The sequence below is a fragment of the Saccopteryx bilineata genome, chromosome 3, assembly GCF_036850765.1.
Source record: "Saccopteryx bilineata isolate mSacBil1 chromosome 3, mSacBil1_pri_phased_curated, whole genome shotgun sequence".
Taxonomy (NCBI): Eukaryota; Metazoa; Chordata; class Mammalia; order Chiroptera; family Emballonuridae; genus Saccopteryx; species Saccopteryx bilineata.
The window spans coordinates 146,698,360-146,715,616 of NC_089492.1; the positions used below are offsets into that span (position 1 = coordinate 146,698,360).

Sequence of the window (17,257 nt, forward strand, 5' to 3'; positions counted from 1 at the left end):
CGGCTTACATTTAAGTCTTTTATCCATTTTGAGTTTATTTTTGTGATTGGTGTAAGTTGGTGGTCTACTTTCATTTTTTTGCAGGTAGCTGTCCAATTTTCCCAACACCATTTGTTGAAGAGGCTATCTTTACTCCATTGTATTTCCTTACCTCCTTTGTCAAATATCAGTTGTCCATAGAACTGTGGGTTTATTTTTGGGTTCTCAGTTCTCAGTTATGTTCCATTGATCTATATGTCTGTTCTTATGCTAGTAACAGGCTGTTTTGAGTACAATGAAGGCTGATACTTCTTTTGGATGAACAATCTAAAGCCGTCAGTGATCTATTGAGGTCTCCAAGTATGAGTATAATTTCTTTCGGTTTGCACTTTTAGATCAGTTAGTAGTTGTCTTATATATTTTGGTGCTCCTTGGTTTGGTGCATATATATTAAGGAATGTTATGTCTTCTTGATATGCTGTCCGCTTTATCATTGCAAAATGTCCATCCTTGTGTATGGTTACCTTTGTTGTCTTGTAGTTAGCATTGTCAGATATGAGTATAGCTACTCCTGCTTTTCTTTGGATATTAATTGTTTGGAGTATCGTTTTCCAACGTTTCACTTTGAATCTGTTTTTATCCTTGTAGCTTTAGATGTGTCTCTTGAAGGCAGCATATTGTTTGGTCTTGATCCTTGATCCAGTCTGCTACTCTGCCTCTTTATTGGTGAATTCAGTCCATTTACAATATTTATTAGAGTCTATTATCTCATGAGTGCTTCTGCACTCCATCCTCCTTTGTTACTGCTGACCTTTATCCTCTCCCCTTTTATCTTGTTGTCACAGATTATCCTTGTTTCTATTGTGGTTTTGTTAAAAAATTTTTACAGTGGTACCTTGAGATACGAATTTAACTCATTATGTAACCGAGCTTGTAAGTCAGTCAACTCGTATATCAAACTGCCGATACTGGACCCATGCACCAACTTGCCAACTAGCGGCAGCTTCTGACACAACTCATATCAGAATTTTGCTCATATCTTGAACAAAAATATGGACCGAGTCGCAGCTCGTATCTTAAAAAATTCGTATGTTGGTCTGTTTGTATCTCAAGTACAAGCCAACTGTACTTGTAATTTTGTCTTGTTTTGTTCTTTATATTTGGTTGGATAACCTCCTTTAGTGGAGGTTTTCTGGTGATAATTTCCTCAGCTTCTGTATGTCTGTAAATGTTTTCATTTTCCCTTCATATTTGAAGGATAGCTTTGATGGATATAGTGTTCTTGGTTGGTAGTTCCTCTCTTTCAGTACTTTAAATGTTGGGGTCCACTCCCTTCTGCCTTCTAGAGTTTCTGCTGAGAAATCTGATGATAGCCTAATGGGCCTTCCTTCATATATTATATCCTTCTCCCTAGCTGCCTTGAGGATTCTTTATTTGTCATTGATTTGTGATAATTTCATCACAGTGTGCCTTGGAGTAGGTCTGTTTGGGTTGAGATAACTCGAGGTTCTGTTTGTTTCTTGGATTTGAGGCTTTAACTCTTTCTACTGGCTTGGGAAGTTCTCATCGATTATTTGTTTCAATATGTTCTTCATTCCTTTTTCCCCTCTCTTCCTCTTCTAATATACCCATTATTCTTATATTGCTCTTCCTGATGGAATCAGACAATTCTTGTAAGGCTTTCTTGTTTTTTTAAATTTGGGAGCCTTTCTTTTCTTCTCTCTGTAGTATCCCTAGTTGCCTGTCTTCAATGTCACTGATTCTCTCCTCTTTCTGGCTTGTTCTATTGGCTAAGCTTGTTACCTCATTTTTCAGTTCCTGTATTGAGTTTTTCATCTTTGTTTTGTTTTTTTTTATAGTTTCAGTTTTCTTGGTGAAGTACTCTTTTTATTAAGGTTTTTTTGCGCTCACTAAATTGCCTTTAAGTGTTTTCTTATGTCTTATTGAGTATTTTTAGAGCTTCGATTTTGAATTCTCTGTCATTAAGCTCCAAGGTTTCCATGTAATTGAGATTTTTTTCTAGAGAGTTTTCATCATCTATCTGAGCTATGTCTCTGTCTTGCATATCCATATTTGAGTTTATTTACCTTAATAGCATTTATGGGTGATATTGTTAATAACCCCAATAAGAGATAATAATTTCTTTTTCTGGCAGGGGGCACTGCACTATAAGATTTACCTCTGCGACATTCTTGAGTGATCTGTTTGTAATGATGAAGGCATGGTTGTGGCATTGGTAGGAGGGGCTCATTGCTAGGGCTTTGCAACTTTATGATACTGGCACTGGCTGACGAGGAGTCCTCCAGGGCCCTCCCCCACATCTCAACAGAGCAGGGGATCTAGTTTCTGGGTGCTTTCACAGGAGAGAGTAGCCTGGAGACCTAGTGGAGGGGAGTCTGCCTCCACTGCTGTTTTCACAGGAAGGAGAGCAATGAGGAACTGGAAGGCTGGGGTGACGGACTCCAGTCCCTCCTCTGATATCACTCTAAGCTTTCCAAGCACAGCCCTGGGCTGGGCCACGGGTTCATGCCACAAGCTGGTATCCTCAAGTTTCAGGAGCAGCTGCGGCAGAGATCTCAGATCAGGGGCTTCCCGTCCACATATGCTAAACTCCTTTCGGCAAGCCGGTGCCCAAGCTTCAGAGCTGGTGGTGTGCAGACCCCAGATCTAGCATGTCTGGCGCCACAGGGTTAAATTGTGCCAGTTGGGCGGGCAGATAAAGCACGCCCCAGTGTCCTGTGGGCCGATCTCCACAAGCTGTTCACCTCCAGTTCTTGGGAGCTTGCCACTGGCTTTGTGTGTACCCCGTGCCAGTAATAGCTCAGCCCTGCAATCACGAGTGCAGCTGACGCTGGGAATTGGTCCTGCTCCCCATTCTTGGTCGTTGCCCCTTGCTCTGCTCCTTACCCCCAGGCTCTCTACCCGGCTCCTACGGGTGTGAGACAAAGCCTGCGCAAACAATGCCTCCCTCCCTCAGGTCTGTGAGGAAGGAGAAAGACTCAGTCCTCTGGTATTATTTTTTCTTCTGTGCTTTGGCCTGCCTTCTTGTGCGATCATACCTTTGTCTATCTGTTGTGTGTATATTTCAGGTTCATCTGGGGTTTTTTCTCTGAATATAGTTGTAGAATTTGTTGAAATTTCAAGGGGAAAGATGAGGAGTATCTCTCACGCCGTCATTTCTCTGATGTGACTCCTCATCCAGACTTTAAATATCACATTCGACCAGATTGTTTTAGTGGTCATTTGTAGAATATGTCATCCAAAACCTGTATAATACACATTCTTTTCAAGTGCCTGTGGAACATTCTTCAGGATAGATCCTATATTAGGCTACAGAACAAGCCTTAATAAATCCAGGAAGACTGAAATCATATCAAGCCTATTTTCTGACTATAATGGCATGAAACTAAAAATCTAGTACAGGAAGAAAACTGGGGAAAACACAGGTACACAGAGACTAAACAACATGCTACTAAACAATTAATCAAAGTGGAAATCAGACAAAATAAACTGCCTGAGACAAATGAAAATGAAAACACAACTTTTAAAAATTTATGGGATACAGTAAAAGCAGATCAAAGAGGGAAGTTCATAGCTATACAGGCTTACCGCAAGAAATAAGAAAATCCGCAAATACATGACCTAATGTTACACCTAAGGGAGCTAGAAAAAGAAGAACAAGTAAAACCCAAAGCAAGTAGAAAGAAGTAAATAATTAAAATCAGAGCCAAAGTTAACAAAATTTAAAAGTAGAACTATGAAGCTAAAAGCCTATTCTTTGAAAAGATAAGCAAAATTGACAAAACTTTAGCTAAACTCAAAGAACAAAAGAGCTCAAATAAATAAAATCATAAATGGAAGAGAATTTCCAACCAATGCTATGGTACATAATGAATTACTAGAGAATACTATGAACAATTACTGGCAATACATTTGACAGCCTAGAAGAAATGGATAAATATCTAGAAATGTATAAACTTCCATGACTGAACCAGAAAAAATGAATCTGAACAGAGTGATTGCTAGTAATGAAATCGAAAGAGTAATCGTAAAACTTCCAACAAATAAAAGGACCAGACTCTTTCACAGGTGAATTCTACCAAATATTTAAAGAAGAATTGATACCTGTTTTTCAAAATATTTAAGAGGAAGGAATACTTCAAACTTTGTCTATGAAGCAAGCATTACTGTGATAACTAAAATCAGAGAAGGACACTACAAAGAAAGAAAGAAAGAAAAATAAAATTACAGTCCAGTATGCTTGATGAATATAGATGCAAAAATTCTCAAGGCACACAGATTGGTCTGAGGTGCCCACTTGGAAATCTTTCAAGTGTACTTTGTCTTTGGTAATAAACCTCTGCCTGCTTTGCTATTTGCATCTCTCGTCTGAAATCCTTCTCTTGAGAAGACAAGAACCATGAACCCAATACTGTGGAAATGGTGACATTTCCTCATGCCTCAAACTTAAAAAAGTTCTCAACAAAATAACAAACTGGATTCACCAATACATTATAAGGATTATACACCAAGATCAAGTGGAATCTCCCAGGAATGCAAGGAGGGTCAAGTATTCATGAATCAATTAATGTGATACATGAAGTCAACAAAATGAGTGATAAAAATCATACGATCATTTCTACAGATGGTGAAAAAGCACTTGATAAAATTTAAGAATTTTTTTGATAACTCTCAAAGTGGCTATAGAAGGAACATACTTCAACATAATAAAGGTTCTATGTCACAAACGCACAGTTAATATTATACGTAATAGTGAAAAGCTGAAAGCTTTTTCTCTAAGATCAGGAACAAGACCTGAATGCCCATTCACCTTAGTACTGGAAGTCCTAGCCTCAGCAGTCAAAGAAAAAGAAATAAAAGGCATCAGATCAGAAAGGAAGAATTACAGTATTTCCCCATGTATAAGATGCTCCCATGTATAAGACACACCTTAATTTTGAGGCCTGAAATTTGAAAAAATATGTATTATATAAAGTTATTGAACTCAAGTTTATTCATTATAAAATTCATCCAACTCCTCGTCACTGTCAAAACTCCCATCCATTAGCTTGTCCTCATCTGTGTCTGATGACGAATCACTGTCTTCATATATTGCCTCGTCCTTAGTTCCATCTATGGCAGTGGTCCCCAACCCCCGGGCCGTGGAGTGATACCGGTCCGTGGGCCATTTGGTACCGGTCCTCAGAGAAAGAATAAATAACTTACATTATTTCCGTTTTATTTATATTTAAGTCTGAACGATGTTTTATTTTTTTTTAATGACCAGATCTTCTCTGTTACACCCATCTAAGACTCACTCTTGACACTTGTCTCGTAAGTTCAACAATTATATTTAAAAATACCACAGTTTTTATGCCGGTCGCATAATTTTATTTTGTGCATTTATCTGTTCCACCCTAAAGGCCGGTCCGTGAAAATATTTTCTGACATTAAACCGGTTCGTGGCCCATAATAGGTTGGGGACCACTGATCTATGGCATTTGAAGTGCCACAACCACTGTATAAAATGCACCCAGTTTTTAGGCCCCATATTTTTTTTAAAAAGGTGCATCTTATACATGGGCAAATATGGTAAAGTTCACTATTTACAGATCACCTGATACCAAATTTAGAAAACTCTAAGGACTTATTAAAACTAAGAAATGAATTCAGTAAAGTTGCAGAATGCAAAATTAATATACAGAAATGGTTGTTTTTATATACCAATAACAAACAATTAGAAACAGTCCCACTTACAGTTTCATCCCCCAAAAATACTAGGGATAAATTTAATCAGAGAGGTAAAAGAACTATGCTCTGAAAACTGTAAGACATTGAAGAGTATACAAATAAATGGGAGGATTTACCATGCTCCTGGGTTCGAAGGATTAATATTGTCAAAATGTCCTTACTACCTAAAGCAATATATGGATTCCATACAACCCTTATGAAAATATCAGTGCCATTCTTCTCAGAACTAGAACAACTAATCTTAAAATTCATATGGACCCACAAAAGACCTCAGATAGCCAAAGAATTTTGAAAAAGAATAAGATAGGAGATAATACATTCCCTGATTTCAAACTATGTTTATAAAGGCAAAGTAATTAAAACAGTATGGTACTGACATAAAAACAGATATATAGGCCCTGCCAGGTAGCTCAGTTGGTTAGTGTCATCTTCATGCGCCGTGGTTGTGGGTTTAATCCCTGGATGGGGCACGTACAAGAGTGTTTCTCTGTCTCTCCCTCTCGCCTCATCTCTCTTTGCCTTCCTCTCTCTCTAAAATCAATCAGTCAATAAAAATAATAATAAAATAAACAAAAACAAGATGAGTATAGATGAGTGGAATTGAATAGAGCTCAGAAATCCTGGCTTACAGTCAACTAATGTATGAAAAAGGAGTCAAGGATGTACAATGGAGTAAAAACAGTCTGTTCTATAAGCGGTGTTAGATACATGCAAAATATGAAATTGGACCATTTTTTACACCATACGAATATTAAACTCAAAATAGATAAAATGTGAAACCTGAATCTATAAAACCCCTAGAAGAAAACGCAGACAGTAAAATCTGTGACGTCAGTCTTAGCAATATCTTTTTTCTCTCCTCAGGCATGGGCAACAAAAGAAAAAACAGATGAAACTACATCAAACTAAAAAGGTTTTTGCACAGCAAAAGAAATCATTAACAAAACAAAAAGTCAACTGAATGTGAGAAGATATTCACAAATGATATATCCAGTGAAGGGTTAATATCCAGTATTTGTAAGGAACTCATACAACATAAAACAAAAAGTCCAACTTAAAAATGGGCAAATGACCTGAATTTCTGCATAGAGGACATATAAATGGTCAACAGACATATGAAAAGATATAAGGGAAACAAAAATCAACGAGCTACCACCTCACACCTGCCAGAATGACTATCAAAAAAATCAACAAATAACAAGTGGATGTGGAGAAAAGGGAACCCTTGTGTAAATTTGTGCAGCCCCTATGGTAACCAGTGTGGAGTTTCCTCAAAAAATTAAAAATAGAGCTGCCATATGACCCAGCGATTCTACTCCTGGGTATTTATTCAAAGAAAACAAAAACACTAATTTGAAAAGATGTGTATACTATTATGTTCATTGCAGTACTTTTTATAATAACCAGGATAGGAAAATATATCCTAGGTATTTATCAATAGATGAATGGGTAAAAAATATATATGTATATGCGCGTATGATCTCAGAATACAGTCTTTCCCTAGCAAGGAACTGTAACAGTCTACACTGACACACGCATATCCTCAGCGTATGTTATTCTGGTTTCTCTCATTTTCCTGAGAACTAACACAGAGCAGCTGTAGTCCATAGGCTGGTTTTGTAAAGACCACTACTTGGGTAGCATAAATCCTTCTGTTTTCTAGTGTGGCCTTGGCAGGGTCTAGAGCTGTACCTTTCATGTGTGACTTAGTCTGGGTGTCATAGTCATTCCTGGCTAGTTTTCTTCCCTAAGGTCAGCTGCAACCCTTAAGGTCACTCTCCAGATTGTCCAGTTGTTCATGCTCAGAAAAATTTGTACCAGTGTTAGCAAAGTAGCACACAGTTTGGAAAAGTTAGTTTCTTGGTCAATTAGTGCAGTAATGTATTCCACAGATACATAAATAGCTTTGGGAATACACATACTACTCTTCCCTTTTATTCGAAGGGCTCACGGTTTGCCTCATGCTTTTTTCTATCTTGCATCACATCTGTTGAGCAATCCTGACTGTTCCCTTTCTCTTCCAGCGGTTTTGCGAGTGGCTGGTTCCCTACAGAAGAGCACCGAAGTGATGAAGGCCATGCAGAGTCTTGTGAAGATCCCAGAAATCCAGGCCACCATGCGGGAGCTGTCCAAAGAGATGATGAAGGTCGTGACCCTGGCTAACCCTGCATCCCATTCTAAGTCACTCAGTGTCACCCTCGGCAGGTGGCAGGGGCTATGTCGGGTGGGAACAGACAGACTACACTTGCCAGACACTGAGGACGGAGGAGCAGCTGCTCACGTTGGTTGAAAGTGCCTGAGCTGAGCATGGTGGAGGCGGGGTCAGATCGCTGGAGTACCCCTTAAAAGAAGTGAAATTATACCCATGGCCTTAGGGGACATAGGAGATAAAAGGAGAAGTGTTTAGGGTTCAGGAAGCTAGAGTTTACAGGTTCTGACGTAAGGAGACAGAACAAAGCCCAGGGTCCGCCGTCTGTTCTAGGGGAATGTTAGACTGGCACGGAAGGTCGTTCTGCTTCCCTTGCCAGCCAATACTGGGCAGAATTTTTTCTATAAAGGACTAAATATTAAATGTAACTTCTACTTTGTAGGCCATTCATTTTTGTTCTAACTTCTTGACACTGCTTTGTAGTGTAAAAGCAACTATAGATAATATGTAAACAAATGAGAGTGACTGTTCCGATAAAACTTTATTTACAAAAGCAGGAAGTAGACATTTGATCCCGTGGGTATAATTTGCTGATGTCTGTTGTAGACTAGAAAAGGATAGACTAAGAACCAAATAGAAAATAGTAACTACCTGCCGTCCCCAACGCTGGGGCCTGGCAAGGACCTGTCCTGACTCAGGAGTGTGTGTTACTGAGCCCCCTGCCGGCCAGTGGTGCATCACACATCCTGTCCTGTCAGGTCCACACAGCGACCTTGTGAGGTAGGTATTGTTATCCCCATTTTACACAGGAAGAAACTGAATCTTGAAGTTGTCAGGTAACTTCTAAGTAACATTGGTAGCAAGTGACAGTTCTGAGGTTGGAGCACTGATGTCTGACCTTACTGCCAGAGCTGCCTCAGAGTAAATGGTGGCAGGAAGTGCCTGGTCCAGGGGCTGATTCATGCTTCAGACGTGTGGCCTATGAGACAAGATTGTACACCTCAAATTCTTGTATGTGGTTTGTAAAGCAAGAAATACTTTTTTTCTCCTAGGGAATTTCACTCATGAACTTGAATTATATATGGGACTCTAGGGCATAGGAGAGAGGAACTGGAGAAGAAAACTAATCATAGGAGAGAGGAACTGGAGAAGAAAACTAATGACAAGAGAAGCAACATAAAAAGCCCAGAGGCCAGGGCTTTGGCAGGAGAACTTGCATAGTACCAGTAGGAGGAAAGGGAGCAGGAGGGCCTGTCTTTTAACAATGGTTTGCCGGTGTCTCATCCCCTGATTGGGAGTGACTGTGCCTGTTCATTCTATCTCGTGTAGCCATCAGGTTCTGAGCAGAATCCATTTTTTAGATCTGGCATCTTGTCCACAATGGTTTCTGAATACTGAAGGAATATGGATTTGAAAGAAGGTTTGCATGTGGTAGATAATATTTATGGAATTCATCCAGTGATGCATCCCCAGGTGCAAACCAAAACCTCCGATGGGGGTCCAGCTCATCAAGGCCAGGGACACGCTCTTAGTCATTTCATTTGATGTGTCATGTGGCACAGAGCAGGCATTGGTTGCTAATGGAGTTAATGAAGGACAGCTTCTACTTCCAGGATGTCAAGGGCTATTATAGTCAGGATTCTAGTAAGTTCTTTTAAACCAGGGGTCGGGAACCTTTTTGGCTGAGAGAGCCATGAACACCACATATTTTAAAATGTAATTCCGTGAGAGTCATACAATGATCCATGTACGTTACATATTATCCAATAAAAATTTAGTGTTGTCCCGGAGGACAGCTGTGATTGGCTCCAGCCACCCACAACCATGAACATGAGTGGTAGGAAATGAATGGATTGTAATACATGAGAATGTTTTATATTTTTAATATTATTTTTTTTTTTAATTAAAGATTTGTCTGTGAGCCAGATGCAGCCATCAAAAGAGCCACATCTGGCTCATGAGCCATAGGTTCCCGACCTCTGTTTTAAACAGTACATGTGTATTGAACCTCTTTTACAATAACCTCTTGCACTAAGATGACTACAGGGGACTCCATCTTTGTGACCTTGAATGTGAATGAGTTTGTTCATTTTTGTTGGAAGGAAAGGGTCTGTGAGTGGACAATATGGCACGAGCTTCTTCGTGTCATTAATTCATGTGAGTGGAGCAAAAGGTTGGGCAGGAGAGAGGGCTTGCTTTAAATTTGATCCCATGAGCATGCTCAGTGAGAGCTGTGCCCTGGCTGAGTGCAAGGAACGAGAGCTGGCGCTGCCATGTGACCTGCTGCTTCTCGAATCATTGGGATGTCAAGGTACAAAGGAAGAGGCTCAGTTCTTGTTAAGAGCAGTCAGACCTTTCTCTTCCGTCCACTTCCCAGAAGCCTGACCATACTTTCCTTCTGCCCTGCACCACGGCCACTCAGCCCCTTCCTACCTCTTCTGCCAGGGACGTCACTTGCCCCATCTTTTGACATTGGATGGTGCTGTTTTGGTGCTAAATTGGAGAGAGCAATTTCCCTTTGGCCTTTGCCTTTCTGCAGAGAGGACAGCATCCAGTGTTTCCAGTGGCAGCAGTCTTGTGTGGTAGCCCTTACCAGGGTGGGCGGGCCTGGGAGACACTAAAAAATTCACTTGGCTCTGGCCCTTAAAAGTGTCTTTGGGAACAGATTAACAGTTGGAAGTGACACGCTTTATTCTGTATTTAGGCTGGGATCATAGAAGAGATGTTAGAGGATACTTTTGAAAGCATGGATGACCAGGAAGAAATGGAAGAAGCAGCAGAAATGGAAATAGACAAAATTCTGTTTGAAATTACAGCAGGTACGACCCTGACATTCCTCCTCTCTCGCCTCCTTCCATGGCCATTCTTTCTGCATTCACTAAACTGATTAGTTGCCTTTATTTCAGGTTATGTCTCCCTTACGTCTACATTTTTAATTTTAGATTATGCCAAGTTATTTTTTGAAAAAGAAACACAATGTCTCTAATCATATTTTTTAAAGCACAGATAAAGAAAATGAATTGATTTAGGCTCTGGCTGGTTGGCTCAGTGGTAGAGCATTGGCCCGGCATGTGGATGTCCTGGTTCAATTCCCAGTCAAGGCACACAGGAGAAACAACCATCTGCTTCTCCACCCCTTCCCCTTTCCCCTTCTCTCTCTCTCTCTCTTTCTCTTCTCCTCCCCCCCATCCCACAGCAATGGCTCGTATGGGCTCAGACGCTGAGGATGGCTCCATCAAGCCTTCTCCTCAGGCACTAAAAATAGCTCGGTGTGAGCATGGTCCCAGATGGGCAGAGCATCACCCCAGACAGGGGTTGCTGGGTGGCTCCTGGTCAGGGCGCATGTGGGAGTCTGTTTCTCTATCTCCCCATCTCCTCTCCTTTCACATGGAAAAAGAAAAAGAGAAAATACACACTTTTATGTAAAAACCACATCTATAGAAAAATAATAGTTATCTCTGAGTGATGGTTAATGAATGTTATTGGTTTTCTTTACTGTTTTTAAATTTAGTTTTCAGTTACAGTTGATGTATACAGTACTATATTAGTTCCAGGTATACAGCATAGTGATTAGACAATTATAGGCCTTATGAATGTGATTACCCCAGTAAGTCTAATACCCATCTGACACCATCCATATATATTATTAACTGTATACTCTATGCTGTATTTTATATTCCTGTGACTATTTTTATTTATTTATTTTAAATTTTTATTAATTTTTAATTTATTATGTTTACATGGATTCAAGTGTCCCACTGAGTATCCTGTGACTATTTTTATAACTGGTAATTAGTACTTCATAATGGCTTTCACCTTTTTTCATCCATCTGTCCAACCCTCCTCCCATGTGTATCTATGAGTTTGTTTGTTCACATACTTGGTTTTTCACATTCCACATATAAGTGAAGCATGTGGTATTTGTCTTTCTCTGTCTGACTTAACTTCACTTAGCATAATACCCTCCAGGTCCATCCATGTTGTTATGAATGGTAAGATTTCATTCCTTTCTATGGCCAAGTAATATTCTGTTGTATACATGTACCACACCTTCTTTATCTGGTCATTACCAATGGACACTTAAGTTGTTTCCATATGTTGGCTATTGTATGAAATGTCCTTTGTATTTTTTTTTGTTATCGCCTCTGTTTTAAAGTCTTAGTTTTTCTGATACAAGTATTGTTGCCCCAGCTTTATTTTTAAATTTTCATTTGCTTGAATTATCTTTTTTCATTCTTCTCTTTTCAGTCTATGTGTGTCTTTCCATCTGAAGTTGGTCTCTTGTAGGAAACATATGTATAGGTCTTGTTTCTTTATTCATTCTGCTGCCCTTATTGAAGAATTCAGTTCATTAGTATTTAATTAGTTATTGATAATATGTAGTTATTGCCATTTTATTGTTTTCTGATTGTTTTTGTAGTTGTTCTCTGGTCCTTTCTTATTGTCTTGTTCTCTTCTCTGTGTGTTTTTTTGTTTTTTTTTTTAAAGACAAGAGCATGACAAAGCTATTTTTCTTTTTTTTTTTTTAAATTATTATTTTTTATGTATTCATTTTAGAGGAGAGAGAGAGAGAGAGAGAAAGAGAGAGAGAGAGAAGGGGGGAGGAGCAGGAAGCTTCAACTCCCATATGTGCCTTGACCGGGCAAGCCCAGGGTTTTGAACCGGCAACCTCAGCATTCCAGGTCGACGCTTTTATCCACTGCGCCACCACAGGTCAGGCTCTTCTCTGTGTTTTGATGAGTTTCTGTACTATTATAATTGGATGACTCTTGATTTCTTGTGCATCTCGTATAGATCTTTGGTTTGTGGTTACCATGTGCTTCATAAATACCAGGCTATTGCTACAGCAGTCTATTTTAAGGCGATGGTTGCTTAAGTTTGAGCATCTTCTAAAACCACTATTGTTTTACTCACCCTCTCCACACTTCTGTTTTTGTCATTATTTTTTACTTCTCTCTCATTTGTGTGTGTGTGTGTGTGTGTGTGTTACCCTTAGTTTGTTGTTGTAATTATACATCATATTCCTCTTTTTGTTTTTAAATCTTTGTACTGGCTTATAATTGGTCTCTTTTACTGCTTACTGTTTTTTTGGGGGTTTTTTTTGTATTTTTCTGAAGCTGGAAACGGGGAGAGACAGTCAGACAGGCTCCCGCATGCGCCCGACCGGGATCCACCCGGCACGCCCACCAGGAAGCGATGCTCTGCCCCTCTGGGGCGTTGCTCTGCCTTGACCGGAGCCACTCTAGTGCCTGGGGCAGAGGCCAAGGAGCCATCCCCAGTGCCCGGGCCATCTTTGCTCCAATGGAGCCTCAGCTGCGGGAGGGAAGAGAGAGACAGAGGAAGGAGAGGGGGAGGGGTGGAGAAGCAGATGGGCGCTTCTCCTGTGTGCCCAGGCCGGGAATCAAACCCCGGACTTCTGCACGCCAGGCCGACGCTCTACCACTGAGCCAACCGGCCAGGGCCTGCTGCTTGCTGTTTTCATTGAGATTTTTTTCTTATATATTTTTAAAATTTTGTTATTACTTGATTTTAGAGAGAGAGGAAGAGAGAGAAAGAGAGAGACAGAAACATTGATCTCTTTCTCTATGTGCCCTGACTGGAGATTAAATCAGCAACCTTGCGTATCAGAACAATGCTCTAACCAACCAATCTATCCAACCAGGGCTCTTTCTTGTATTTTCTTCTTTATATTTTTTATCTTTTCTGCTGAAAGAAGTCTCTTTAATGTTTCTTGTAATAATGGTTTAGTGGTGATTCATGTCTTTACCGTTTTTTTGTCTGGGAAACTATCTTCCTTCGATTCTAAATGATAGCCATGCTGGGTAGAGTAATGGTATTTATAGATTGTACCTTTCGTCACCTTGAATATTTTGTGGCATTCTAGCACTTCTGCCCCCTGGAGGGAGCTACCACCTCCCGGCCCCTCCAGCCTTCATCCTGAAGTTAGTCAATTTAGTTCCTTCTGTATGTTCCTAATGTTTTTCAAGCTCCTGCTCCTGTGCTGGAGCTTGGAGCAAATATGTCTGTGAGCAAGTGAGTCTGTGTGTGGGCCTTTTAGGATCAGCACCTTGGTCCCCGACAGCCCTTTGTTTTTCTTAGAAGCGATTCCTGCTGATTTTCACAGCCAGATATAGGGACTCCTCTTCCCAGCCTGGTTTGGGGCTGAGACCCCTCACTCCTCAGGGGTCAATATCCGTCCCATTTCTAATCGCCACACTGAGGTTGTGAGGTCTGCCCACTTCTCATCTCTGCCCCTCCTGCAGGAATCCTGTTCAGCTAGTCTTTAGGTGGCTCTCAGTGACAGTTCCGTAGTTCAGGTGTAGTTTTGATGTGGTCACGGGAGGAGGCCTGTACAGCATTTATCTACTCTGCCATCTGGATTGAAGTGGAGTTTTTTGTTTTGTGTTTTTTTTTTCCTGTATTTTTCTGAAGCCGGAAACGGGGAGACACAGTCAGACAGACTCCCGCATGCGCCGGACCGGGATCCACCCGGCACGCCCACAGGGAGCGGGGGGCATCGCTCTGTTGCGACCAGAGCCACTCCAGCGCCTGGGGCAGAGGCTGAGGAGCCATCCCCAGCGCCCGGGCCATCTCTGCTCCAGTGGAGCCTGGGCTGCGGGAGGGGAAGAGAGAGACAGAGAGGAAGGAGAGGGGGAGGGATGGAGAAGCAGATGGGTGCTTCTCCTGTGTGCCCTGGCTGGGAATCGAACCCAGGACTTCTGCACGCCAGGCCGATGCTCTACCACTGAGCCAACCGGCCAGGGCCTGAAGTGGAGTTTTTAATATTTATTTTTACTTCTGGATTTTCTGAGTTTTAAGTTTGGTTAAAAAAAAAAAATGTAATCAATGAGATTTAATTTTTGTTTGTTTATTTGTTTTAATTTGTTGGGAGAAAGAAGACTAATTTCTCCATAGTCCAGAAAAACATTCATGAATCTTGAAAATTATGTATTCAATAGTGTTTAGGAAATTAGATCAAGAGTTTTAGAACCAAAATTATTAAAATCGAAATCTTTACTTTGATTTTGGCATCATTACAAGTTGATGTTTGCACATTTTTGTTTTGTTTTGTTTTGTTTTTTACAGAGACAGATTCAGAGAGAAGGATAGATAGGAACAGACAGACAGGAACAAATAGAGATGAGAAGCATCAATCATTAGTTTTTCGTTGTGACACCTTAGTTGTTCATTGATTGCTTTCTCATATGTGCCTTGACTGCGGGCCTTCAGCAGACCGAGTAACCCCTTGCTTGAGCCAGCGACCTTGGGTCCAAGCTGGTGAGCTTTGCTCAAACCAGATGAGCCTGCACTCTCAAGCTGGCAACCTCGGAGTCTTGAACCTGGGTCCTCAGCATCCCAGTCCGACATTTTATTCACTGCACCACTGCCTGGTCATGCAATGTTTGCACATTTGTTAAACTGATTACAAGCTCACCAAAACAGCTTGTTTTTTTTTTGTTTTTTGGGGTTTTTTTTTGTCTGGAAAGGTTTTTATTTCTCCTTCCATTTTATTTTTTTTTAATTTTTATTTTTTTTATAAATAAATTTTTACTTTAATGGGGTGACATCAATAAATCAGGGTACATATATTCAAAGAAAACATTTCCAGGTTATCTTGTCATTCAGTTCTGCTGCATACCCATCACCAAAAGAGAGATCATCCTCCGTCACCCTCTATCCAGTTTTTATTTTGTACCCCTCCCCCTCCTCTTCCCTCTCTCCCTCCTTCCCTCTCCCCTCCCCCCGTAACCACCACACTCCTGTCCATGTCTCTTAGTCTCGCTTTTATGTCCCACCAATGTATGGAATCCTGCAGTTCTTGTTTTTTTCTGATTCGCTTATTTCACTCCACATAATGTTATCAAGATTCCACCATTCTGCTGTAAGTGATCCGATGTCATCATTTCTTCTGGCTGAATAGTATACCATGGTGTATATGTGCCCCATCTTCTTTATCCAGTCTTCTATTTTATTTTATTTTTTATTTACAGTGATTAAAAGCCTTTAAGCAAACTCTTGGCCAATACAGCAAGAATCCATAAAAGAGTAGTGTCCTTAACATGTTCACCAAGTCCAAGTTGGCCCCATCACCATACCAAATCCCTGAGAAATGCAACCCAACCACAGTTCAGTCTGTTAGGAGCTGTCACAGGGAGCAGGAGACCAGGAAAAGTCCGCATGGCACTGGAATTGTTGTCACCATTCTATACTTTGCAGTTCATGTCCAAGTCCCAATGACAGCTGCTTCTAGCTGGTAATGATTCAGGTAGACAAAACAGCTTATTTTATTGCCCCTTCTCGGTCAGACTGTCCAGGTGTGAAAGGCAGGGAGGATAATGGACCAAGTTCTTAACCCAGTATTTTGTTAATCTGTTCACTCTGTTTCTTTTCAGGGGCCTTGGGCAAAGCACCTAGTAAAGTGACTGATGCCCTTCCAGAGCCTGAACCTCCAGGGGCCATGGCCGCCTCAGAGGAGGAGGAGGAGGAAGAGGAGGAGGAGGCCCTGGAAGCCATGCAGTCCCGGCTGGCCACGCTCCGCAGCTAGAGGCCACCAGCCAGGCCCTCCAGCTCTTCCACGGCCTGTCTACCTGCTGTGCGCCTACTCCGCTCAATGGCACTCCGTCGTGTATCTCTTGCACTATACCTCTGTGATGAGGCTTTGCATCCTGGAGAAGGGTTTCTTTACTCTTGGCAGAACTTTGGGGATCTCAACAGGATTGTTCCTGAGATGGTGTAATAAATGCATCATTTTCCGGAGTATAAACAGAAGTATCTTTTTGGAGGGAAGGCAAAGAATTTGGTCTTCTCGCAAAACACTTCTGAGAATAGAGTTCATTGCCAGAATGTTGAGGATTCTGTACATTTTTGTGGTCTGTAAAACACTATATAAATGGATTTCAATAAATTTCTGCTTTAACACTTGGTCGCATGTTAGGTTGTCATGTGCAATGAACGTTCAAGATGTTTGCTATTCCAAATATTTCCTATGTGGCCTTGGACAAGAGAGGCATGGGACTTGGAGCTCTGAGTAAAGGGCTTCTCCCCAGCTTCACAGATACAGTGTGGAAGCCCGTCTGTGCTTTTTGTCATCTGTTCAACCAAAAAGTTGCTTGGGAATTGTGTCCCTTAGTCCTGTTGGATGGCTGTATTTTGTCCTGAGGGGTGTGTGGAGGGGAGTGCAGGGGGACTTTTCTTCCCTTTCTTCCTATTTCAAGTTACACCCAGAGCAGACAGCTCTGAGATTAGGTCCCTTTCCCTGGTTTCCTGTCCCTGCTTTGAGCTGGTTGTCTTGGATGCGTGGGATATGGGCCTATATGTCAGTGCTTTCTCAAAGCCAGGGGCTGACCAGTGAGTCATGGGGTGGCCATGCATTATAAA

General features: G+C 41.1%; 1 protein-coding gene across 4 annotated transcripts in view; it reads left to right on the forward strand.

Moving 5' to 3' along the window:
• Nucleotides 1–16,801, forward strand: part of CHMP3 (charged multivesicular body protein 3) — a 104,431-nt gene extending 87,630 nt beyond the window's left edge. For all 4 annotated transcript variants that reach the window (XM_066267661.1, XM_066267663.1, XM_066267662.1 and 1 more), the window contains 3 exons: nt 7,755–7,876; nt 10,584–10,698; nt 16,273–16,801. In XM_066267661.1, coding sequence (XP_066123758.1) covers nt 7,755–7,876; nt 10,584–10,698; nt 16,273–16,424 — 389 coding nt within the window. In that variant the 3' untranslated portion in view covers nt 16,425–16,801. The remainder of the gene's footprint in view (nt 1–7,754; nt 7,877–10,583; nt 10,699–16,272) is intronic.
• The last annotated feature ends 456 nt before the right edge of the window (nt 16,802–17,257 follow it).